Here is a 25633-nt window from a genome sequence, read left to right as displayed (position 1 = left end):
TGCCACTCATAGGCACGTGTCTAGTGGGAAATCCGGCCCTGGTTGTGATTAATAATCATTTTGCCAAAAAAAAAAAGACCCACGTCACCAGAAGTTTCTTATGTACCAAGAGGGGCTGTTTGCTGAGATATAGGTGGACACATCTATAGATCAGGGGTTTTCAACGTGCGGTCCTCCAGCTGTTCTGGAACTACACATACCAGCATGCCCTGCCACAGTGTTATCGTGTCCTAATAGTAAGAAGTAACGTCATTGGATAAATAACAGAATAAAGTGAAAAATGTTCTATAGCTTATTATGCCTAAATCCAGCTGTACATAGTTTAATCAGATCATTTTCTTTTTCTTCACACTGAGAAGGTCATTCTCATTGAGCCATTCTTTGACTGTTATGAGCCAATGACGAAAATGGCCGGTGGACGATGCGTTTCTATACCTCTGAGACCTGTAAGTGGCTTTCTGTTCCTATACATACTGTATATTTGGCTAGTGTGTTTTCCTTTTAAAATGCTTTATGAGATGTTAATTTAAGGTTTTCTCTTCCTACCGGCGAGAAGAAGCTCACAGATGGAGAAACGCCACCAAGTAGCGGGAACTGGTGGCTGGACCCAGATGAATTGGAAGCAAAGATCACGAAGCGCACTAAAGTTCTGGTGCTGAACACCCCGAATAATCCTCTGGGAAAAGTGAGTGATTTTTTAAATTAAAAACATATGTATTTGAATGTGACGTTCTATACAACTGACCTAATGTTGTGTTCTGTAGCAAGGATTATAGTTGGGTTTTGGCAATTAACTTATACACTGCGGCTGAGAGGTGCCTAGGGAGCAGTGTGTTCATCTGATTGCCAATGAGTATCGTTCTGCTTGGCTCTAGATGACTTTACAGCACCTGGTTATCATTGCAGTAAAGCAGGCATGTCCAAACTATAGCCCTCCAGCTGTTGGGAAACTACAAGTCCCATCATGCCTTGCCACAGTTTTGATATTAAGGAATGCTAAAACTATGGCAAGGCATGCTGGGATGTGTAGTTTAACAACAGCTGGAGGGTCAAAGTTTGGACATGCCTGCCGCAAAGTAACTACAGGCATAAGACAGTAGCGGGCAAGGTCTAAAAGGTGTTTCCTCTTTCATATGGGGCATTATGGTGCCACCATGCAATTTTACTCAGATTATTGCCTGATCCCAGTTGTGATGTTGCAGTGAATGTGACCAGTTAATACCCCTTTTACATCACAAATGCCGGGTTGCACACGGGATTTGGACACAGGTCCATACCGGGAGCGACAGAGCATTTGGGATGAGATGCTCTCCTTAGCGACCCGGCAATAAACTGAGTCACTGACGTCATTGGGGGGCATGGCGGAGCGGCGGCGCATAATTGGGGTGTGGGGGAGGAGGCAGAGCTTGGAGCTGACGCTGCCTCTTCCCTATAGTGTGAACGGGAGCCGGGTCGCTTAACCCAGGTTACCCTTTCACACTGCCCAGCAACCCGGGGCCGACCTGGGTAAAACCCTTCTTTTAACCCTGATCGGAATGCCATCTAGTGCTCAGATTCCTACAGCACTGTGCTGGCAGAGAGGAGGGTGCCCCAACAGAGAAGGCTGCACTCATCCTCCTCCCAGGGCCGGCGCCACCACTAGGCAGCTCTAGGCATTTGCCTAGGGCGCCGGCACCTGGAGGGCGGCAGTTCGCCCCTCACCCCCAGCGAACTGTGGAAAAAACTTGCGCCCCGGCGTCCCTGCAGTGCTGCTGGACCGGTCAGGGGTGTCCGTGCCGCAGGGGTACCTGCGGCGCCGTCATGTGTATAAAGCTGGCTGCGGCCGGCGGGGTCCCTGTAGTGAATAGAAAATAACTAGCGCTATGCGCGCGGCAGCGCGGGAAGCGCTAGTTATTTTCTATTCACTACAGGGACCCCGCCAGCCGCAGCCAGCTTTATACACATGACGGCGCCGCAGGTACCTCTGCGGCACGGACACCCCTGACCGGTCCAGCAGCACTGCAGGGACGCAAGTTTTTTCAACAGGTACCACCCCCCCCCTTCCTCCCCCCGGCACCGGGGCGCCCCCACCCCCACTCGCCTGGGGCGCTCCGGTGCCTTGCACCGGCCCTGCCTCCTCCTCTCTTAAAATGCTCCTGCCTTTTGACCTCGAGGAACACCATGGGAGTAGTTGGTACTCAGATGTCCTTATTATACAGATGCCAGGATATCCGTTGTTCATAGGCGAATCTAGGGGGTGGTCCGGGGGTGCACAGGACCACCCATTAGCCCATTCTGTAGCTGAGGGACGGGGCTTTCCAACGAGCCCAGCCCCGTGTCTCTAGCCCCCTGGGAACCGGAGATACGGCCAGGCAAAGCTGGAACGTTTTCCCTATAGAATAACATTGGCAGTGGCGGATTCAGGGGGGGGCACCTGGGCATGTGCCCCCCCTGTAATTTATTTTGTAGCTGAGGACCAGGGCTTTCCAACGAGCCCAGCCCTGTGTCTCTAGCCCCCCGGGAACCTGAGATATCGCCTGGCAAACCTGTAACGTTTTTTCCCCATAGGATAATATGGGACCCGTCAATTCCGACCCAGTAGCGAACGCAGGGGGGGTTTCTGAGTACCCAGAAACCCCCAGGAGTCTAAGGGCCCTAGGCTGAAAGCTGAGGGTCCCCTCTTTCCATGAATACAAGAATTTTAAAAATTGGCCCTTGGGAACCGGAGATATCTGACTTCAAAGCAGTGGCCCCGATCCAAGCCTGTTAATTGCTCTTCCCAGTCAGATATTTCAGGTTCTGTCTGACTTAGAGTTTTTGTGAGTATATATTCCAAAAGCTGGGACTCTCCCCCTTTGATGGACACTAGCAGCTTGTCTGTACTGTTCCCAGAACCAGAGATATCAGCCTTCCAGCAGCTGGTTACTGCTCCAGCTCCACACACCTGATATGTAGTTTTATATACTTGTTGGCAGATTGCTCTGCCTCCTGAACTCTGATCCCCTAGTCCTATTTCTGGGAACTGGAGATATCTGCAGTCAAACAAGCTGTCCTCCCATCAGAAAATTATGAATAATAAGCCCACTCCACTATACACCCTTCCTCTGCATATTAAACACCCTCTACCACCCTGGAAGTTATGTATCAGGGCCCCTTCATTCATCCCAATGCCCCCTTCTCCCACTCCATCTCCCACCATCTGTGCAGTAAAGGGGTAATTAGTGGAAATTACTGATCCAGGCCCTACATACTGAGCAGTTGATATAATACCCCCTACCACCCGTGGGACATCGAAGCTTCCCCCACCCCTACCGCAGGAGGATCGGTAGGTGCCCCAATACATTGCTATGCCCAGGGGTCTACACTGCTGTTGACGCCCCTGTATGTATATGTGTGTATGTATATATATGTGTGTGTATGTATGTATGTATGTATATATATATATATATATATATTATTTATATACATTTGGTCTATCTATAATACTTTAACTGACCTGGCATATACTGGGTCACCTAAGTGTCCATCTCCGTGCTTTGCTCCGCCCCTCTGGAAACCCCCTTCTGAAAATCCTGCGTTTGCCACTGCGACCCCCACCTGGTTCCGACGGCTGCCAGTTCCCGCCCTGGCATCACAGAAGCTTGTGGTTGATTCATTCTATTCCAAATCGCTGGGCCTTCAATATGATACCAGGCTGGTCCAAATCGGTCAATCGGTTCCAGAGATATTGCGTGTAAACCGTTTTTTTATTTTTGAAATGTAATTTCATGGCTGTTCATGTTCTTTGAGGGCAGATTACTCTGGAACCAAACGTTCCAGTTTCACTGGACCAAAATCATTCAAAGCCCACTCAAAAGTTCTTCAATATAATACTTGTCTCATGTAAATGGGTCAGTTGGTTCCGAAGATATAGCCGGTTAAATGAGATAACTGGTTAAAGGGGGGAGGGGTGGTTTTCTCTCCATCTCACACCAGAAAATGCAGGGACTAGGCTGGTGTAAAAGGGGCCAACCTGGGAATGCATTTTCTGGTGTGAAAGGGGTATTATTTGAAATAGCCGGGACCTGCAGTGCTCTGAATACAGCCAGGCTCTGACACTGTCAGTTGCTATCACTTCTGCCTGGCGGTGGCTGTCCCCCATTCACCACGAGCATGTATTCTCCCTTGGCAATGAGCATGTAATCCCACATGGCAACAAGCATGGAACCTCTGGCAATGAGCATGGAACCCTTGGCAATAAACATGTAGAGAAGCAGCACTTATGTAGCATAATTTTTAATAGGCATTATGGTTTTTGGCATGACACATAATGGACATAATGGCGTGTAACTTAACGTGTAATGGACATTATGGTGTAAATGTTTAAAGCGAGCCTTTGGTGGACAATGTCCCTGTTTATGAAGTGTATTGTGAATTTCGGCTTAATCTGTGTGGCATTATGTGAATTCTGGCTCAATCCATGTGGCATTATGTGAATTTTGTCTCAATCCGTGTGGCATTATGTGAATTTTGGCTCAATCCATGTGGCATTATGGGAATTTTGGCTCAATCTGTATGGCATTTTATGCATTTGGCTCATTCCGTGTGGCATTATGTGAATTTTGACACAATCCATTTGGCATTATGTGAATTTTGGCTCAATCCGTGTGTGTTATTATGTAAATTTTGGCTCAATCCATGTGGCATTATTTGAATGTTGGCTCATTCCATTTAGCATCATGTGTAAGGGGCAAGTATAATGGGGTCTAGTATTTTGTTGCATAATGTGTAGAAGTTGTATATGGTGTTGACATGCCCCCTGTTGAGTGGCCACACATCCTTTTCTGGAGCGCGCCTTTGGCGCGCGCACAACTACATCCTTCACTTTTATTGCCATGGTGGGCCTGCGTACTTTAAATGCCAGGGCCTATTTTTAATTCCATTCCCACCCTCTCCTGCCGCTCTCTTAGCATGTACACTGGCACCACTAACACTGCCCCTCCCCCACCCAAACCCTTTTTTATCATGGTGCCCCCCCTGTCATTTTATCCTGGATCCGCCCCTGAACATTGGACCCGCTAATTCCGACCCCCACCCAGTTCAACGGCTGCCAGTTCCCCCTTTGGCATCACTGAAGCTCGAGGTTGATCTCGGTCTAACCCAAATCGCTGGGCCTTCAATATGATACCAGGCTGGATCTATATGGGTTAATTGGTTCCAGGGACCTTGAGGTTAAACCGATTTTTTTATTTCTTAAACGTAATTTCATGACTGTTTATGTTCTTTGAGGGCAGATTTCTCTAGAACCAAACAGCCCAGTTTCACGGGACCAAATCATTCGAAGCCAACTCAAAAGTTCTTCAATATGATACTGGTCTCATGTAAATGGGTCAGTTGGTTCCGAAGATATAGCTGGTTGGTTAAAAGGGGGTAGGGAGAGGGGAGTGGTTGTCTCTCCCCCTCACACCAGAAACTGCAGGGACTAGTCTGGTGTATAAGGGGTCAGCCTGGGAATGTCCCTGCATGATCCTGGGACCATATTCCCGGGTAAATCCCTGCATTTTCTGTTATGAAAGGGGTATTATTTCAAACAGCCATGACCTGCAGTGCTCTGAATTTAGCCGCCCTTAATCATGTGGCCCAGCGTGCTCCCCCGACGTCACGCACAACAACAGCGCGCACAATATTTCAAATGTCCACTCCGCTAGAGGGGGCACCAGGAGGGGAGTGGGAGCGTGCTCTGCACTGCGCTCTGCTCCTCTCCCCATAGAAGCAGCTGCACCGCTCTCCATCTCTCCCTGCAGCAGCAGCAAAGGCTCATATAAAAATTTACAGTAAGTGGCACTTTTGGGGGCATTGCTTAAGGGACGCTACAAGTGGCGGTATGTGGGGGCATTACGCATAATGTGTGGCTTAATGTGTAAGGGGCATTACGGTGTGCAGCATCATGTGTAAGGGTCATTATGTATGCAGCATCATGTGTAAGGGTCATTATGTGTGCAGCATCATGTGTAATGGGTACTATGGTGTGCGGCATCATGTGTAATGGGTACTATGGTGTGCGGCATCATGTGTAATGGGTACTATGGTGTGCGGCATCATGTGTAATGGGTACTATGGTGCCATCAAGCAAGAACCCCCTAGCAATGAGCACGAAGGTAAGCAGCACTTATGTGGCAAATATGTAATGGGCATTACGGTTTGTTATATAGTATGTAATGGGCATCATGATGTGTGGCACAATGTGTAATGGGCATTATGGTGTGTGGCCTTATGTGTAATTGGCATTACGGCGTGTGGCTTTATGTCTAATGGGTATTACGGAGTTTGCTAAAATGTGTAATGGGCATTACTGTATATGGTCTAACGTGTAATACCACACCCCTTTTTGTGATGCCACGCCTCCTTCCCATGAGACCACGCCCCCTTTTTGCCGCGCGGCTACGCCGCGCAAAGGTCCCCCTTCTATTGCATCTAGATCTGGGACCACCCATTACCATAATTCTAGATTCGCCTATGCCGTTGTTGGACTTACCAGCGATGCGGATGTTCTGTTCGTACGACCTTGTAAGCAGATACTTTATTATTCTACAGCAAATATCGCCCCAACAACACAATAGCATCATGAGGATGTGGCATCTTTAGAAGATTTTATTTATCGTTTATAGGAGCGACTGAACACTTCCAACTTTGTGCTGGATTTCCTGCAGCCCATGTGCAGTACTTGTGGGGCGAAATGTAATAGGATGAGAGATTCAGAAAGTGAGAGATTTGGTAAGAAATCTCCAGTTTTTTTAAAGCAGCAACCATTTACAATTCAACATCAAACTGGTTTTGCAGTGTAAATGATTGCCGCTTTAAAAAAACCTGGAGATTTCTTACCAAATCTCTCACTTACCGAATCTCTCATCCTATTACATTTCACCCATGGTTGGCTTTTTGTACACACGTGAAGAAGCATTTGGCCAGACAAAAAAAAAAACACCAGATAGCCGCTTACTCAACAATCAGGCGACTTATGAGTTTGACAATGACTAATATGTCCTGTGGTGACTTCCTGTGAAGTGAGGCATCTTCTGGAGAACTGAAGGCACAATCTGCATGTAGTGGCTTAAACCGCAATGCCCTGGTGCCATTGCTATGGTAGGGTAAGGTTAGGTGTTTCGTAGGCCCGGGCCTCTATGGTTGGTGAAGCTTTCTCCCGTTCCTTGTTGCTTGGATCTCAGTTGCTTCGATATTGTTGGCTATGTTGGGGCAGGAGAGAACAGCTGAATATTAGACCTCCCTCACAGGGGTATGGGCCTTGGGGTCAACAAGATTAGGGCAACACTCATTAGGTCGAACACTAATGGTTGACAGGCATGGTCCACACATGGAAAAGGTCAACATTCTAAAGATCAACATGAAAAAGGTTGGCATGAGTTTTTGGTGTTGGCATATTTTATTCTTCCCCTATGCCCATTGGTTGGGTAAAGTATGAACAAGTTGGCTTTCAGAAAAAATCATGTAAATTTTTGACTGTCGACCTTTTGGACCTGTTGACTTTAAGCATGTCAACGTTTTTTTCATGTGTTGATTTGTGGCCTGTTGACCATTAGTGGTTGACCTAACGCTTGTTGACCTGGAAACTGTCGATCTAATGACCACATACCCCTCATGGGATGGGAGGTCAGGTTTGGAAGGGGGGTTAAGTACCCTAGTTCTGAATATATAGGCGCCTTGGGTGGTATCCCGCTACAGTGCATTTATTGTCATTAGTTGTGCGCTGTTGGGTTCTGCGCAGTTTTGGACGCCCTTTCTTTACCAGCCAATGCTTTTTGTTATGACATACGGTAGTAAAGAAATAGCTGACCGATTTCTGCCAAAGTTATGTCTCTATTTGAATACATGAAGCTAATCGTATGTATTGTTATTTTAGCCAATGGGAGGCTTATAGCTTTCTTATTTATTTTTCAAATAACTACTGTTAAATTATTACATTTTTGAATGAGGGTATATGTGTTTAAAATAAAATGTTCTGGAGTCGGTGGGTAACACCTGATTGTGACCTTTCTGTGCATATAAGCTGGGTACACACTGGGGGCAATGGCGGGCTGATTTGCCATTTTGTTTTTATGTTGGTGCTCAGTGCCAGAAAATGGAATAGTGATTCCCCCCCATACTCAAAATAGGGTCAGTGTTTGCTTCATGGGGAAGGGCCGTGGCCATATAATAGTACCATTTCACATTACACCACACAGTAGTGTCCATTATTCACATTGCACCACGCAGTAGCCCTGACGGTTATCAGGTGAGCGCGCGCATCGCTGGCTGACTGCAGGGAGTGCCCCAAAAAATGTAGGCATTCCCCAGCCGTTGGGAGTGAGGGCCGCTGACCTCATCAACACCCTCCTCTTGACAGCCAGAGCAGTGCTGAATAAGTCTAGACTTACTCGGAACCTACGAACAGGATTTTCCATTATTACGAATGGATTTTCCCCTGTTAATTCATTAGCAGCAGTGCACATGGGCTGGGTTTCACTAGTGCGGGGCGGCGGGAGGTGGCTGCAACACTACATTACTTTTTACATGTCACAGTACATCACTATGCTACATCTCATCTAAACGCTAACACTAGGTCACTACACAGTATCCCACTTATACTGTACCACTATATGACATAGTACATCACTATACTAAATCCCCCGTATATGCCGCACTACATCCCTGTATTACATAACCCCTACAAGCTGCAATACATCCTTGTTCTACATAAGCCCTATATGCCACACTACATCACTACACTAAATACACACTATACTCCACGCTACATGGCTAAACTATACACATCCTATACTCCCCACTACATTGCTACACTATATACACTCTACATGACGCACTACATGACTGCATTGCACTACATTACCCAAAATAACACATCCATGTCCTTACAATGATGTAGTGTTCTCTCTGTCCAACATAGCTTCTAAGGGTGACACTGGGACATGGTAGAGTGGGAGGAGGAGGCAGGGACGCAGGAAAGAGTTGGGCAGAGAAGAGGCGGTCTTGGTCCTCCGGCCAGCACATCACAGGGGGTACTTGTGTATTATCGCGGCGCCCACTGCGCAATTTTCTTAGTGGGCTATTCTGCGTAGTAAAATTGCATCGCATGGTCCGTGTTTGTGGCATGCTTGTGTGATCGGCAGCAAATTGTGCTGCTGAAAGAAGAGAACAGCCTCCTCCTCTGTCTTCAGCAAGGTGAACATAGTGGAGACAGGTTCTGCAGCCATTTTTGTCACTTCTCCTGCAGCTCTCAGTGATGCAGCCATTCCTGTCTGTAATTTACATCAGACTGAATCTGACAGGGAGCGGGAACACTACTTCTGACTGACTACGCAATTTACGTTGCCTACATTAATTCTGACAGCACCGTTACGCTAATTGCGTAACGGCCACCAATATACAAGTACCATATTAACTACTGAGATCGCATCGCACGGCACTAAAACAGGACATGCGATACGATTTCAGTACGCTAGTGAACGTAGGCTAATTGGGCGCCCTGCAAATAGACAAGTACCTCACAGGGTAAGGGAAAGAGGCCGAGGGTACTGGATGGGCAGCATAAGGGAAAGCAAGGGGGGTGTGGCTTGCTCCTCTGACATGTAAAAGTGCAGGATAGAAGAGAAGCAGGGACTGGCTGAGGGGAAGAAGGGGGCGGACCTTGGTCATCTGACATGGAAATAGCAGGGTAGAAGGGAAGCGGAGAGTGGCTGAGTGAAAGAAGGGGGTGGGGCTTAGTCCTCTGGCCAGTGACAGAGAAGGGAAGCTGATAGTGGCAGCTCATTATAGTGAGGACTGGCTGAGGTGATGAAGGGGCGGGGCTTGGTGCTCAGACAAAGACGGTGCGGGGTATATTTGTAGCAGCGATGGGCAGTGGAAAAAGAAAAGAAGAAAGGGGTGGTTCTGGCTTGCTAAAGCCACTCCTCTCCATGACCCTGTGCACAGCGCACAATAATTGTGACCCCAGAGTTAGGGTGTTGTACATGAGTCACTAGACTTGTAAGTACAATCATTTATACTAACTGCTGCAGGCTCTGTCAATTCACTGGCCCTAGGCAGGCTTGAATGCCCTAGGCATTTGCCTAGCTTGCCTATGCCTAGGGCTGGCTTTGTATATATAGCTGATATTGTCTCTATATTTGCCCTTATTTGAGAAGTAATATTATTTCACCTTTGGGATTAATTGCCAAATTTTATAGCGTGTGTTATGTTGTATTGGAGCAGACTTCTCATTTATACAGTCTTTATTCCCTGATATTTTATAAGGTGATATAAAGCATATGTTTTATATTTACAGTCCTTTCTGCACTTATACACGAGTGCCCCAAAACAGAATCCAAGTGTGTATTAGGCTGATTTGTTGACCAACTGAAGTACCCGGCATAACCTGGGTTTAAATCTACAAGTTAATAAGTTACCAATGAGTTGGATGTCACTGTCATCATTTAAGAATAATTATCAGCTGAGCAGCTCTTCCAGCACACCCTTGGGGTGGCTGCCCAGTGTCGTGTGTTTTTTTAGGTGTCGCCAGTAAACCGTCGGGATCCCGACTGTCAAAACGCCGACAGACAGGTGCCTGACGGCAACCCGCTATTTTCCCTCATGGGGGTCCACGACCCCCATAGAGAGAGAATAGAATAGGTGGCGAGCGCAGCGAGCCACCATGCCCGCAGTGTGGCGAGCGCAGCGAGCCCGCAAGGGGCTGTGTTGCGCTCACCATGCTGTCTGAGACTGGGCAGTTGGGATCCTGACGTCGGGCTTATGACTGCCGGGATCCCGACTGTCGGAACCCTATACCACACCCGTTCAGTCTGAGCAGATGTCATCACAGGCAAGGAGAAGTCTCAGCATCAGAAGCAGCCGCAGGAGCCAGGCTATGGTACCAGCTTGCTGTGATGGACCACAGCAGGTGATCAGTCCCACGAATCCCAGCTCTAGGAAGCGGCGTCAGCAGCAGCAAGAATCGGATAGAAACCAGCGGTAGATCTTCAAGATGGCGGCGGATCAGGGCAGACAGCAGATGTTAGTGGGGTGGCAGACGGGTGTACACGGCAATGGCACAGACCCCAAGATATTACAAAGGGGCTGATTGTTCTTATGGCCTATTGTTTTTTTAACGCCTGAATTTTTTGATGATTTTAGGTGTTTTTTTGTCACTGGTTTCTTGGGTGCTGCATTTATGAAGCTTTGCTTTTGGATATGCTTCTTTATTAGCTGACAAATCACAGTCTTCTTTTCTTTCTTCGCCAGCTGAGTCTTTTTGCCCCGTTTCATGTGTTGCTCAGCCTCGTCTTCTCTGTGATGGTGTTCTTTATAATGGCGCGTGGTGGTAACGCTCCCCTTCATGTTCCACGTGGCATTTAGATTCATGGTGTCCGGGGTGATATCGCTCCATTCCTGCCTCAATATATATACCTGTATCTATACCTGCATCTGCCACCATTTGCTTTACATCCTGCAATTTATTTTAAAAATATTCAATTTGGTAGCTGAAATATAACAATAATGAGAAGCTGTCAGTTGATCATAGTCCACACAGCACAGCCCAGAGACATGTTCTAGAACTACAACAGAGCACAAGTAGCAGCCCAATTTTTAGTATACAATACAGCGGAGATGTAGGGAAGCGAGTATTAAGAGATGCGGGTATAAATGGTAGGTGAGTAAGAGAGCCGTAATTGAAATGCAAGAAGAGTTCTGTGAGAGCTTACACTCTAAAGGGAAGTAGAGACAGACAGGTGACATGAGGTGCAGGCAAGGAGGCCTTAAGGCAAGAAGTGAGGGTGGCAGGGTTGGTTAGGACATGATGCAGCAGGTAGAAAGAGGGGACGGACAGAGTAGTCCTCTCCATCCTCCACCTGGGAATGGGATCATTGGGTCGACCTAAAGATGGTCGACAGTCATTAGGTCGACATACTGCAAGGTGGACATGGGACAAGGTGGACAGGTGTTAAGGTCGACACAAGCATTAGGTCGACATGGTCTAGGTTGACAGTCAAAAGGTCAACATGGGGTTTTACACTGTTTTTTGACCCCGAATGTCGACACAGTCGACATGGACACAGGATTAAGTGCACCAAGTCCCCTCGCATGGCTCGCTGTGTTCGCCATGCATCGGACACTGTACCTCGCTGCGCTCGGCACACTATTTTATTCTCCCACTACGCCCTAGTGGATGGCAGGGCATGAAATATCGCCTGTCGGCTCATGTCAGCACAAGAAACAGTGAAAAGCCGCATGTCAACCTTTTGAATGTTGACATAGAGCATGTCGACCTAATGTTTGTGTCGACCTTAACACCTGTCCACCTTGTCCCATGTCGACCGAGTGGTGCCGACCTAACGACTGTCGACCAACCGACCGGATCTCTCCACCTGCACCTTTGACCCCCTAATGCATGCAAAAATAATCAATGTATTTGTACCCGTCTCAGTGTAACATGGTATTACAGTGTTGCTCGTTTTTATTTGCTTTACTTTCAACTCCGGCCCCATAAGAGCTAAAGAGTTCTATGGGGGGGGGATTCTCCCTCTCTATACTTCTAAATATACATCCTGTAGGATTTAATGTCATCACCATTTCTCTGATAACGCAGTCTGGGATGACCCATCCCATTCCCTGCTCACCAAATACTTGTTGGGGAAATGAGTGGGCATTAAATCCAACCACCGTGCTACAGGCGATTTATAGCACTTTTTTTTTCAAATCATGGCATCCTAGAGTATCAGAAAGTTTTAAAAATGTCCCGGCTGCCCCGCATATTTACCTTGCCAGTAGGGGGTGTGGCCGGGAGCCGGGTAGGGTTGCTCCCGGGAGACGGGCGGGTATGTGATGCTTAGCCAGGCGGGTGGCTGGGAGCCGGCCTGTGACAACAATACAGGTGGGCGGTGCGGCTGGAGGCTGACAGAGGCAGAGCGGCTGTGCGGCTTGCACAGCTTGACCTCTGACCAGGTCACGTTGCGCTGAGCCGCATAGACGAGGATGGGAGAAGCCGGGCAGCGTTGAAGCGAGTGCTCAGACGCTGCCTGCCATTAAACTGCGCAAATGCGTTGTCTAATCCCGGGATTGGAAACTCCAATCCCGGGATTGAAATCCCAACCATTTTGGGGCCAAATTCCGGGATCCTGCAGATCCTGGGATTCGTCACCCTACCCAGTATGTTTTATCCCTATTTCTAATTGTAAAGCACAACAGAACCTGCTATGCTGTGTAAGAAACTATTAATAAAATAAATAAATACATTGTGTTTATATGTCATCCTTCGGGTCAGTTCTGTGGTGAGGGACAGGATTCGCTTCTGTTTGTCCACATATTTTATGATTGGAAGCCGCAAGCGCTGGTTTTTCCTATAACATTGACCATACATAATTTGAATTTGTCCTGAATGACCAACCCAGGGCACCCTTGCAAGTGCTCAGCAGCACCCCATCAGTGATGGTTTTTACCTATGGGATGCAAGGGCTGCAGCCTCCCCCCTGCACTGGCTTCACTGTGACTGGCAGTGACTTCCTATTGGAAGCCTGACCTGCCAGTCACCCAAGGCAGTCCATTGGGAGTTGTTCCCTCCCTCCGGGGTGTCTCTGTAGGCTGCTTCAGCTGCAGCCCATAAAATCTGGGGTATGAGCATGTGCAATACCGAGGCAAATACTGCGCATGCGCCACTCCGAGTGCCTGTCATCTGCAATGTACAGGCGCTGGGGCCATGATTTAGCGCTTATGGACTTCTGCCAAAGCAGCCCATAGAATCTGGGGATATGCGCATGTGCGTTGCTGAGGACGATACTGCGCATGTGCCAGTCCCGCGACCAGTGCTAGCATGTACCAGTTGTGGTGGGGACCAGCGGCCGAGGGGGAGCCACCTCTTCACAGCACACAGTTTGGGAAACACTGGTATAGAGTTGACAATGTATAGGTTGCCTCCAAGTGGTCAACATAGGCAATGCAGTTGTAGTACCTGTGTTAAACGTATGTGTACGACCTGTTTATCCTGGCACAATTGGCAGAAGTTCTCCATCTGACCACAGTGTCGACAGTCCTGGAACATCATGGCTGGATCATAAATACTCCCACTCCACTGCCCAGCGTTAGCCCTGTGGCCCCTGACATCATCGAAGAAAGAGATTTAAAAAGTAAGACATAAATCTCATTTTCTGTACTATGCATCCCTTACAGCGAGTTTTCTTGGTTTGTGCAGGTTTTCAGTAGGGAGGAGCTGGAGGAAATTGCTTACATCTGTGTCAAATATAATATACTATGCATCTCTGACGAAGTGTATGAATGGCTGGTATACGACGGGGCCAAGCATGTACGCATTGGTGAGTAAATGGAAGTGGATCTGTCACAAAACCAGGTCAGCTGGTGGCACTTTTGCTATGGGAACAGGCACTACTTGCCGATTTGTGATTACAATACAGAGAGTATTCCATTGCTCTTATTTAAAAAAAATCCACCAATGACTAACCACCTTATAGAGCTTTGAAAACTATAATATGCAGTTTTGGACCCCTCCCACTTTCCTTTGTTCGACCACAGGAAGTAAAGCCGCTTTCTCCCACCCTTAATCTGGTTATGATAGGTTGATTGTTTTACTGTCATTGCCCCCTCCACATGTTCTGCTTGATCGTGATGGTAGAAGTATTTGCTTGAAATGTAATACAGATCTTCAATGCAGATAGTTTAATGGTTTTGGAAGGGTTTTTCTTACTGTCTTTTATAGAATAAAGGCCCATGTTTCTCTGTATATTGTTTTTAAACGTTCAAACAATAAGGGCGATGTTAAGTTGTTGTTCGCCCCTAATCTCCCATCTACCATAAATTTTTGCTATCACGCTTGTTGCGCCCAAAGTAATGGGCACGACCAGGGCAGCAGTGAGCCTGGCTGGGCCTAGGTACTTTTCAGTGGGCGTGGAATAATTGTAGGAGGTGTGACCATGCGTCCTTCGGATATAATACAGACAAAAATAGGGTACTTGTATAGTAGCACGGCGCCCATCGCATCGCAGACCATAAGGCATGCGATGGTATGCGATGCGATGGCAGCCGATGTTATACAATTTAAAATTTTATACCATCGAATTGTATCGCATATACAATGGTATGCGGTTTTAAATTGTATAAGCACCCTAATGGGGGCTTACAATGTTAAATGCACCCCCACTATGAATGTGAACCCGAAGCGTGGCGAGCGGACGCGGAATACATGTAAAGTAATACGCGTCCCCTCGCTGCGCTCGCCACGCTTTGGGTTCACGTTCATAATGGGGGTGGCATGGGGGTGCATTTAACATTGTAAGCCCCTATTAGGGTGCTTATACAATTAAACATCGTATAGGGGGCTTATACAATTTTAAATCGCATCGCAGTGCATTGGGTGTATGGCATGCGATGCGATTATATGTAGTGCGACCAAATATCGTGGGCGTCGTGCTAGTACACAAGTACCAAAAATAGTACTTTAGGCACCTCCTTGGCTACCACAGCAGGTGATGGGTAGAGAAGAGGTAACTGAATATCACCCTAAGGGCCTGATTCAGACCTGTACACTAGGCTGCGTATACTCACTAGAACAGGATGTGGATGTGTTCGCGTACATGTTCACTCGCATGCAGCCGAACAGAAGAGAAATCATTCGATGGTCACTCCATCAAATGATTTCTCTTCCGTTCCATGATAAAAGTAAGTCAAGACTGACGTTTAGTTTAGCCGGAGATGGGCAAATTCGGGGCAGGCGCTGACTTCGTGTGACATCAGCCACGTGCACCTAGCAGGCATCGACCAAGGGGCAGGCAGGGAGCCCACCCCCTGCCTGCCCCTCCCTTCCCGGAGTGTACGGCCCAGCGAGTGTGAAGCTCACAGATCGCTCATCGGGGACTGGGACGATTTCAGCCGTAACTAACAGGTCTGAATTGTGTACAGTGTCGAACTGGCGCATGAATGGCCGCCAGGGGACCTTTTTCCACCAGGATAAATAGCCCACTAGGCGTGTGGTCAGCCACTGCAGAGGATTGGCCAACAATTCTAGACCACATGGTTCCACAATGCTTGACTTGTTCCTCCATGTTTCGGCTCCACCAGGTAGTTGACCCTGTAATAGAATCACAAAGTATCATTCGAGTGCACTGTCTGAAACTTGACATTAGAATAGGTGGCCCTCGGGCAGTGGGACCCACTGGGGATTTCCCTTGTACCCCAATGGGCCAATCCAACCCTTACCATGTATAATTGGAAAATGTTTCATAGGCTCCACTGTGCACCATATACCTTCTACTATACAGACTGCCATATAATGACTTTGCTCTGTTTCCCCTTATTTCCTGCCAGCTGGTCTCCCGGGGATGTGGGACCGTACAATCACAATTGGAAGTGCGGGGAAGACTTTCAGTGCTACTGGATGGAAGGTGAAGTATCTGATAGCATTTGATGAGTCGACATTAGCCCCTTAATTGGTGGTGGGTTTTTCTGGGGCAGGACAACATATCAGGACAGGTTTGTACTGCCCCAGAAATAAACACCACAGAACTTAGGGGCAGCTCCTCCCCTGTCGCCTACCCCTCCCCACCTGTTCTTACCGCCATCCAGTGTGGATCACCGGGTTTCCCCAGGGAGGTTTGGGGCGGCTCGGGGGGATTTGGGTGCCCAAACTCCTGATTTCCCCCCCTCCGAGCCACCACAAACTTTGCAGAGCGGGGCCTGCCGCCTGCTCACCGCAGCGAATAGCGGCGGCAGCAGCACTGAGCCCAAGCATACGATTGGCGGGATGGGGGAGTCGGCACTGGCCGGATCCTGGAGGTGACAACCTGGGGGGGGGGAGCGACTGGGGGGGCATTCCCCTAGTGGTGGTGCACAGCTGGAGGCCCAACTGGCGCACACCTATCAATCAGTGGCATGCCCAGAAATGTCTCGGGCAAGCCCACACAAGCAGAGCAGCTCAGCCCAAGAAATTTCCAGACATACCACCGAAGTGGTTCAACTCCATGTAAGGTAACTGATTAAGAAGTCAAGGCATATTCTTTGTTACAGGTTGGCTGGGCCTTGGGTCCGGATCATCTTCTCAAACACCTCAGGACTGTCCATCAGAATACTGTATATCACTGTGCAACTGGCGCTCAGGTAGGACAATAACCAGGCAGGAGGTGACTCTGCAGATAAGAGTACCTTCATGTTATAAATAGGACAGAAGTAGAATTATTGTACAGTAGTATCTATACATTGGGACGGTGCATTGGGGGGGGGGGGGGGGGTAACGTCTTAGCTCTTGCAAACCACTACCTGCCCTAAATGTTGCTGGTAAATTCTTTACACCAGGTATGTCCAAACTATGACCCTCCAGCTGTTGTGAAACATGCCTTGCCACAGTTTTGCTATTAGAGAATGCTAAAACTATGGCAAGGCATGCTAGGATGTGTAGTTTTGCAACAGCTGGAGTGCCATAGTTTGGACATGCAGGCTTTACACAGTTATCATACATCAGGAATGTGTCATGTTGTTTTATTTGTACTTACAGTATAATACCAGTATCCGGGAGAAGCTAGCAAAAGGCACACACAAACATCTTTTGCTGATGAAAATAATATGCAGCATACCTATATTCTGTGTGTGACTGTGGCCGTATCTGCATAGGAAATGCTACATTACAGTGTTTGACTGGAAAATGTTGTAACGTTCCATTTTATATGTAGATGCAGCAGCAGTCACACATTGAATGGCATGTCGCATATAATTGTAATCAGCCTATTGGCCCCTGAAAAAGTCGCAAAAAAAGACACCAGGTGCTACTGAGTCAAAGTGAGATCATGTGTTCTGCATAATACGACTTGTATCACATGGAGAATAGATGTATGTGGGCACATCTGTAAGAAGTAATCTCATATGCTGTATGGGGAGAGGGCCCTGCTCGTGAGAGCTTACATTCTAAAGGAGAGGGACAGATGGGTGATACAGATGGGTGAGTCTGGAACAATGGTGGTAATTTAGACGTGATCGCACAGCTGCGAATTTGCAAGACGGATCATTATCGATACACTGTGCATGTGTATGGCCCATAATACGTATGCGCGAGGCCGTCCTGCAATTAATTCCTGTAACTATTTCTATACGCATGCAGTTCGCAAGGTGATTGACAGGAAGTAGGCGTGTAGGGGTGGTAACCGGCTGTTAGCGGGGGTGGTAAGAATAATGCAGGCGTGCCTAGGAAAACGCTGGGAGTGTCTGGGAAAACGTGAGGCTTGCCTGATTAGGGGAGGGTGTGTGACGTCCGCTCCAGGCCTTATTATATGCCTTTTTCCATCGCACCGCTGAGTAAGTCTCTCGCTACTCTGAGCCTGGGTATGTATCATTGGATAGACACCACTAGGTCGACATGACTGAAGGTCAACAGGGCCATTAGTTTGACATGGGGAAGGTCAACAGTCAAAAAGTCAACATGGGTTTATTCACCTTTTTTTGTCCCGAATGTCGACACAGTGGATAGAAGGCATGAAATATGTCGGCACATGTTGACCTTTTGACTGTCGACCTTTCCCATGTCGACCTAATGACCCTGTCGACCTAACCCCATGTTGACCTTTAGTTATGTCCACCTTCATGCATGTCGACTTGGTGTCGACCTAATGCTTGTCGAGCTAGTTGTTGTAGACCTAGTGACCATATCCCCTGAGCCTGCGATGACTGGTGCCCATTAGCTGGCGAGCCTGTTACGATGGGTGTTGGAGATATTCGCAGGGCTGTGAATGGATGAGTAGCCGTACACAACCATTCACACAGCGATCACCTGAATTCGCAAGGCGGGATTTTACTCTAGCGGGACGGCGGCTTAGCTGAACACTGACCACTGCGAATTTGCTGCTGGGCAATCAGGTCTGAATCGGGCCCAATGTGTGAGGGCTAGGATGAGAGATGGCTGGGTTGGATGAAGAAGTGGCTCTTTAGAACATGTTTGAAGTTTTGTAGGGAGGTGGAACGTCTGATAGGGAGAGAATTCCAGCGGTAGGGAGCACCACTGCCACCACTGGAATGGACTATAATAGGATAAACTAGAGCTAGAAGGTCACGTGCGGTTGGCAAATAAACGACCCACAGATTACTGTAAGGGAAAATGGAAACCTTGGAGACGTTAAGCCAATGTGCCCATTCTAAAGGGGGGATTAGACTTGCTCTATCGTTCACCACAGTGTAGGGGTTCTCCCCCTGTTTGCTCTGTAGGAGGCTGTGGCTCATGGATTCCAGAAGGAGCTGGAGAGGCTCGGAAAGCCGGATTCCTACTTTGTACAGCTGCGGGACGAGCTGCAGAAGAAGCGGGACCGGCTGTACCGCTGCCTCACAGAAGTGGGGATGAAACCTGTTATTTGCCAAGGGTCTTACTTTATGATCGCTGACATCTCTTCCTTCAGTAAGTCTGCTTGTGCACCACATTATCCAATCACAGGAGACTTTTTTGTTCTATTACTGCAGCTTATTTAACTACGTACAATGTATCAAAATAGGTGTGAGAATTGCCAAGCAAACATTTGTACTCTTCACACTGACCTGTAATGATTACCGTATATAGGAAACATGGTACACTTAGCACTCTGTCATTCAATAGAGCGGATTGAGGGGGTGATTCACATTGGATCGGTCCCCAGCGTATTCGCTTCGGGGACTGATGGTGCAGCTATGTGTATGGGCAATTATACCCATGTGCAGGGCCAAGGCGTTCACACAGATAGGGGGGGCGGCAGTGGGTGGACAGGGGGCTGGCGAAAGGGGACGCCCAACGTTTCCTGGGCACGCCCACAAAAACGGTGGCTGCGCCCAGAAAAACCATGAAAATCCATTTGCGTGCTGCTGTATATATTTGCTGGGGGGGGACGTTCGTTTGTCTGGCTGCGTTAGACCGCTGCTTAGCGAACCAAGCTGAATTAAATGATTGGCGCGTGTTATCTAACTGAAATTATTTTCCTGTGCAGAAACTGAGGTCCCACCTCCAGCTGACGACACTGTTCCTTATGATAACTACTTTGTAAAGTGGATGATGAAAAATAAAGTAAGGACTCAGGGGCCTGCTGGGTGATATGTTACACTGCATAGATCCTCTTCCCTGCCTGGTATTGCTGCTTACTGCTGTGCTTCTAGCACAGGTGTGGTCTGCATATCAGTGGTAAAATACAGACCACACTGAGCTAGAAGCACCACAGCAGAGAGCGACACCCCAGGCAGGGAAGAGGAACTGCATGGGTTTTGGAAGATGCAGGGTTCTAGAATGAACACTAGAATATCTTAATTTGTATAGTGAAATTGCTAACTATGCTCCACGTACACAAATTAAATGGTTTTATTTACAATAATGATTGAAATATGTATTTTTCTTTAGTTGCCCTACAATTATTAGTCTCCTTTTTTAAAATCTCCCTTTTCATAGAAGTATATCTGCCAGTCACACATACATGTTCAAAGGGAGTCAAAAGTGGCATGCGTGCCTCCCTGCTTGCCTTCTATAGAAATGGGCATCTGTCAGATCTGTTCAATTGTTCTTCCGATTAGATGCCCAAAAGACTTCTAGACGGCAACATAAGATGGGTTTTAGCTGCTTTGTGCAGCTACACCCGCAGTTACCAGTTGCGTAAAATGCTGAATGCAAATGCAACATTGGAAACGACCCCAACCTCTCCACATGTTATGTGATGTCATAAGTGGGGGATAGAGTAGGTCACATGCCAATAGAGCTCAGAGTTTTGTTCCCAAATCCCTCTGCTAGTTACATAATGGCCCTTATTCTGATCGGTGCGGCCGGATCCGAATATGCGGCCAGGACCGTGCGTGCGAAACCCCGCCTTCCATACAGATCGCCAACTCCGTCCGTATGCGGTAAGAAGCTGGCCGAACGGACCGCACGTGTATTTTACACGGAATACGCCTCCTACATCTAAGGGAACCTCCCCCATCATTCGATGGTCGCAGACCATCGAATGCAGGACCGAGTGCTCCACCAGCTCACGCAACCTCAGACCACACGGACATTTCCCCGTGCAAAAGCAGGGATCTGGGCGGGCAGCTGACATCCGGCGATGTCATATGTCCGCCCCCTACACGTGCGTCACGACTGCATTACCATACGTACGCCCAGCGTTTTCATGGGAACGCCCATGAAACGCGGGGCGTATGCATATGGTAATGAGCCCAAATAGCCCTTCACGCCCCTCTCCACCCCCTGTTCGGAGTGTTCACATATCATGTGGGATTTGGCCGTACGCCCCGCTCGCACATGCGCAGAGACGCCTCTGCACATGCGCAGACACAAAACATCGGCGGGCCAAACGCACGCGGATATATCCGCACCAACCAGAATAAGGGCCAATGTGACTGTGGTTGCTGTGGCAAATGCATGATTCTGTGGTAACTCTGTAGAATTATAAATCAATAATTGATGCTGAAACACAAACCAAGGGAAAATGGTGTTCACCAAACTGCTGCTTATAGCCTTCCTTCCACAATGATTTATATATTACTTTTATACCATGTGATTGCCGCTTTAAAGGGAGAGGAATTCCTTCTGGCAGTGACCGCCTCTACAGCTGAACTTACTTCATGACACCAAAGGGTACATCCCAGCTCAATAGGAAATCGATGTATAATCTCTGCAACACATTTTTTATTTCAATGTTTTATAAGTGTTTCAGCATTCATCATACATGTATATCCTGATGTGTGTAGTATGTTCTTGGTATTTACAGTGTGAAACTGAAATATGGTCATACTACTAGGAAAAAGGTTGGCCCTCCCAGCTCCTTGGAAAGTACACTAGTCTCCTGGATCCTGCCCCTTAGCAGCCACCACACCCCCAGTCCCCACCCACCTTGCAGCCACCAGAACCCCTGCTGCATCCCAGTCACTTAAGTGGGCGGCGTGGAAAACCGATGACGAGTTTCGTGCTGAATGCTGTTATTCTAGCTCCGCAATGACTTTGGGAATTAGACTTCAAGGCGGTTGTATTATAATAAGGGCTAACTAACTGGTTGCATTTTTCTTACTTTTTCAGCAATTAGCGGCTATACCCATTTCAGCATTTTACAGCGTTCCACACCAGAAGATGTTTGGGAAATACATCAGGTTTTGCTTTGTAAAGGTAAATGTGTATGGGACCATTTAAAGCAGGGCTCAGAAGTTTTATACCTTTAACCCCAAGATATATTTAGATATGCTGACATTACCCCCTTGATTGGCAGCATTCATATTTGTTTTTTATATTGTTTATATACTTGTGCAAAATGTACAGAAACATGTCTCCAAGGACCATCGTTTCGGGGCCACACTTGACCCTTTGTCAAGGTGAGAGAACGAGTAAACAATGCAGTGGCTTACCTTAAATAACTTGTATAATAATCCCTCCACCATTCGTGTGAGATGCCGCGGTGAGGGGATGCCGGAACTGGCCACACGCACGGGACCATCCATTACCCCCAGGAATTTCATTTTTACCACATTCGAGGTAATTCACCCGGGTTCCCCGACCACTGGTAAAGGGACAGATGTATTAAGCCTGGTAAAGTGATAATGTGGTAATAAAGTTGCACCAGCCAATCACCTGTGTTTGAATAATGACAGTTAGCAGTTGATTGGCTGGACATTATCACCTTCCACTCTATCACCTCACCAGGCTTAATAAAACATAGAACCATAGAATTTGACGGCAGATAAGAACCATTTGGCCCATCTAGTCTGCCCCTTTTTTTACCCTTCAGGTAAACTCAACCCTTTTTAATCCTTATTTCTTTGTAAGGATAATCATATGCCTATCCCAAGCATGTTTAAATTGTTCTACTGTCTTAGCCTCTACCACCTCTGATGGGAGGCTATTCCACTTATCCACTACCCTTTCTGTGAAGTAATTATTTCTAACATTTCCCCTGAACCTACCTCCCTCCAGTTTCAGTGCATGTCCTCGTGTTCTATTACTTCTTTTCCTTTGAAGAAAATTTCCCACTATGTTAAAACCCTTGATATATTTGAAAATTTCTATCATGTCCCCCCTTTCCCTTCTCTGCTCCAAACTATACATGTTAAGATCTTTTAGTCTATCCAGGTAAGTTTTGTGATGTAGGCCATGAACCATTTTAGTTGCCCTTCTTTGTACACTCTCCAATGTATTTATATCCTTCTGAAGATATGGTCTCCAGAACTAGACACAGTATTCCAGATGAGGTCGTACCAATGACCTATAAAGTGGCATTATTACGTCTTTTTTTCTGCTACTGATTCCTCTCCCTATGCAACCAAGCATCTGACTAGCCTTCCTCATTGCTTTGTTACATTGCCTCCCTGCCTTTAAGTCACTTGAAATAATGACTCCTAGATCTCTTTCCTCCTCAGTAGTTTCCATTATAGTACCCTTGATACTATATTGAGCCTTTGGGTTTTTGAGTCCCAAGTGCATAATTTTGCATTTTTTTGCATTAAACTGTAGTTGCCATTCTCGTGACCAATTCTCATGTTTACTTAGATCATCAGTCATTTGATTTACCCCTCCTGGTGTGTCTACTCTGTTGCATATCTTTGTATCATCTGCAAAAAGGCATACTTTCCCTTCAATACCATTTGCAATGTCACTAACAAAGATATTAAAGAGCACTGGTCCAAGTACAGATCCCTGGGGTACTCCACTGGTAACATGTCCCTCCATAGAATGCACTCTATTTACTACAACTGTCTGTTTCCTATCCTGCAACCAGGTTCTTATCCATTTAATTGTTTTATAATCCAATCCCACACTTTCAAGTTTATTTAGCAGCCTGCGATGTGGGACAGTGTCAAATGCCTTACTAAAGTCTAGATATGCCACATCTACAGCCCCCCCTTCATCTAGTATTTTGGTCACGGAGTCAAAAAAGTCAATGAGACTTGTTTGGCATGATCTCCCTGCAGTAAAACCATGCTGTTTTGGATCCTGTAAGTTGTTTAATTTAAGATATTCCACTATTCTTTCTTTTAATAGTGTTTCCATTATTTTCCCTACTACTGATGTAAGGCTCACTGGTCTGTAGTTACTTGCTTCTTCTTTGCTTCCGCTTTTGTGCAGTGGAACTACATTTGCTTTTCTCCAGTCCTCTGGAACTGCACCTGTATCTAGTGACTGGTTGAATAAATCTGTTAATGGCGCTACCAACACATCTTTTAGTTCTTTTAGTATCCTTGGATGCACTCCGTCTGGCCCCATTGATTTATCCACTTTCAGTCTTGAAAGTTCTGTTAGGACTTTCTCCCTAGTAAATGTACCTCCATCTACCTTATTTTTATGAATGTCCTTGCAACTTAACTGTGGTCCCTTCCCTTCTCCTTCTATAGTGAATACAGAGCAAAAGTAATTATTTAGATGATCTGCAATTGCCTTGTCTCCCTCCACCAAATTCTCAGTGTCTGTCCGCAGTCTTATTATTCCTCCATTTGATTTTCTCCTTTCACTTATATACTTAAAAAAAGTTTTGTTTCCTTTATCTACTGACTGAGCCATTTTCGCCTCAGCTTGTGCCTTGGCACGCCTGATCACTTTCTTAGCCTCTTTGCATCTGGCAAGATACACTTCTTTGTCATTATTATTTTGAGTCTGCTTGTATGTCCTAAAGGCCATCTTTTTTGCTTTTACACTAGTTGATACCTCTTTAGTAAACCACACTGGCTTCCTTTTCCTGGTACTTTTCTTGACCCTTTTGATACAAAGGTCCGTTAATACATCTCAGAGATTCTCACACTGGTCCAAAATTTGATTAAGACATTGTAAAGTCTCTAGTGCTTGTATATTGTGGCCTTACTTTAGCACAGGAGGCGTCTGGGATAAATTCCATTATTGTAGCCACATTTAAGTCAATAATTCTTGGTTTTAAGAGCACGGTGAGGACATTTGCTGGAATCGGTACATCTGTCAGACCACACATTCAGGTCTACAGTCATTAGGTCGACCCCACTAGGTCGACTGGCAGGAAGGTCGACCTGACTTAAGGTCCACATGGGCCAAGGTCGACATGACTTAAGTTCGAATTTGCATAAAGGTCGACTGGTCATAAGGTCGACATGGGTTTTTCACGGTTTCACTGTTTTTTGACCCGAATGTCGACACAGTCGACATGGACACAGTTGGCAATGAGAATCGGACCCTCGCATCGCTCGCTTCGCTCGCAATGCTTTGGGCACGGTGGCTCGCTACGCTCGCCACAGCTTTAATGACCTCCTCCACGCCCTAGTGGATGGTAGGGCATGAAATACCGCCTGTCGGCTCAAAAAACGGTGAAAAACCCATGTCGACCTTATGACCAGTTGACCTTTATGCAAATTCGACCTTAAGTCATGTCGACCTTGGCCAATGTCGACCTTAAGTCAGGTCGACCTTCCTGCCAGTCGACCTAGTGGGGTCGACCTAATGACTGTAGATGTTCATTCTAATGTAGATGTTCACTCTAATAGATGACCGCTTCCCCATTTGCATCACAAAATCACTATAGTGACAGTCTCACAACTCCAACTTCTTGCCTGGACTTCCACAGTAGTGCTAAGTGGGCCTCAGAGCACCATCATGATCATCCTTTGCGATGGTTTCAGGTATGGCCAGGCTGAGTAGAGTGAGGCTCGGCTTGGCCCTGGCCTCTGATTGTAAGGCCAGGAAATC

General features: G+C 47.1%; 1 protein-coding gene across 2 annotated transcripts in view; it reads left to right on the top strand.

Annotated features, from left to right (window-relative positions):
- KYAT1 (kynurenine aminotransferase 1) overlaps positions 1-25633 on the top strand; it is a 41571-nt gene that overhangs the window by 13699 nt on the left and 2239 nt on the right. For both annotated transcript variants that reach the window (XM_083158724.1, XM_083158723.1), the window contains 8 exons: positions 360-446; positions 557-685; positions 14195-14315; positions 16321-16397; positions 17020-17109; positions 19201-19387; positions 19947-20023; positions 22016-22102. In XM_083158724.1, the coding sequence (XP_083014850.1) occupies positions 360-446; positions 557-685; positions 14195-14315; positions 16321-16397; positions 17020-17109; positions 19201-19387; positions 19947-20023; positions 22016-22102 (855 nt within the window). The remainder of the gene's footprint in view (positions 1-359; positions 447-556; positions 686-14194; positions 14316-16320; positions 16398-17019; positions 17110-19200; positions 19388-19946; positions 20024-22015; positions 22103-25633) is intronic.

The sequence above is a fragment of the Crinia signifera genome, chromosome 9, assembly GCF_055691185.1.
Source record: "Crinia signifera chromosome 9, ASM5569118v1, whole genome shotgun sequence".
In the NCBI taxonomy this organism is placed as follows: domain Eukaryota; kingdom Metazoa; phylum Chordata; class Amphibia; order Anura; family Myobatrachidae; genus Crinia; species Crinia signifera.
The sequence above is the reverse complement of the archived record's forward strand: the minus strand, read 5'-3'. Positions and strand labels throughout refer to the sequence as shown.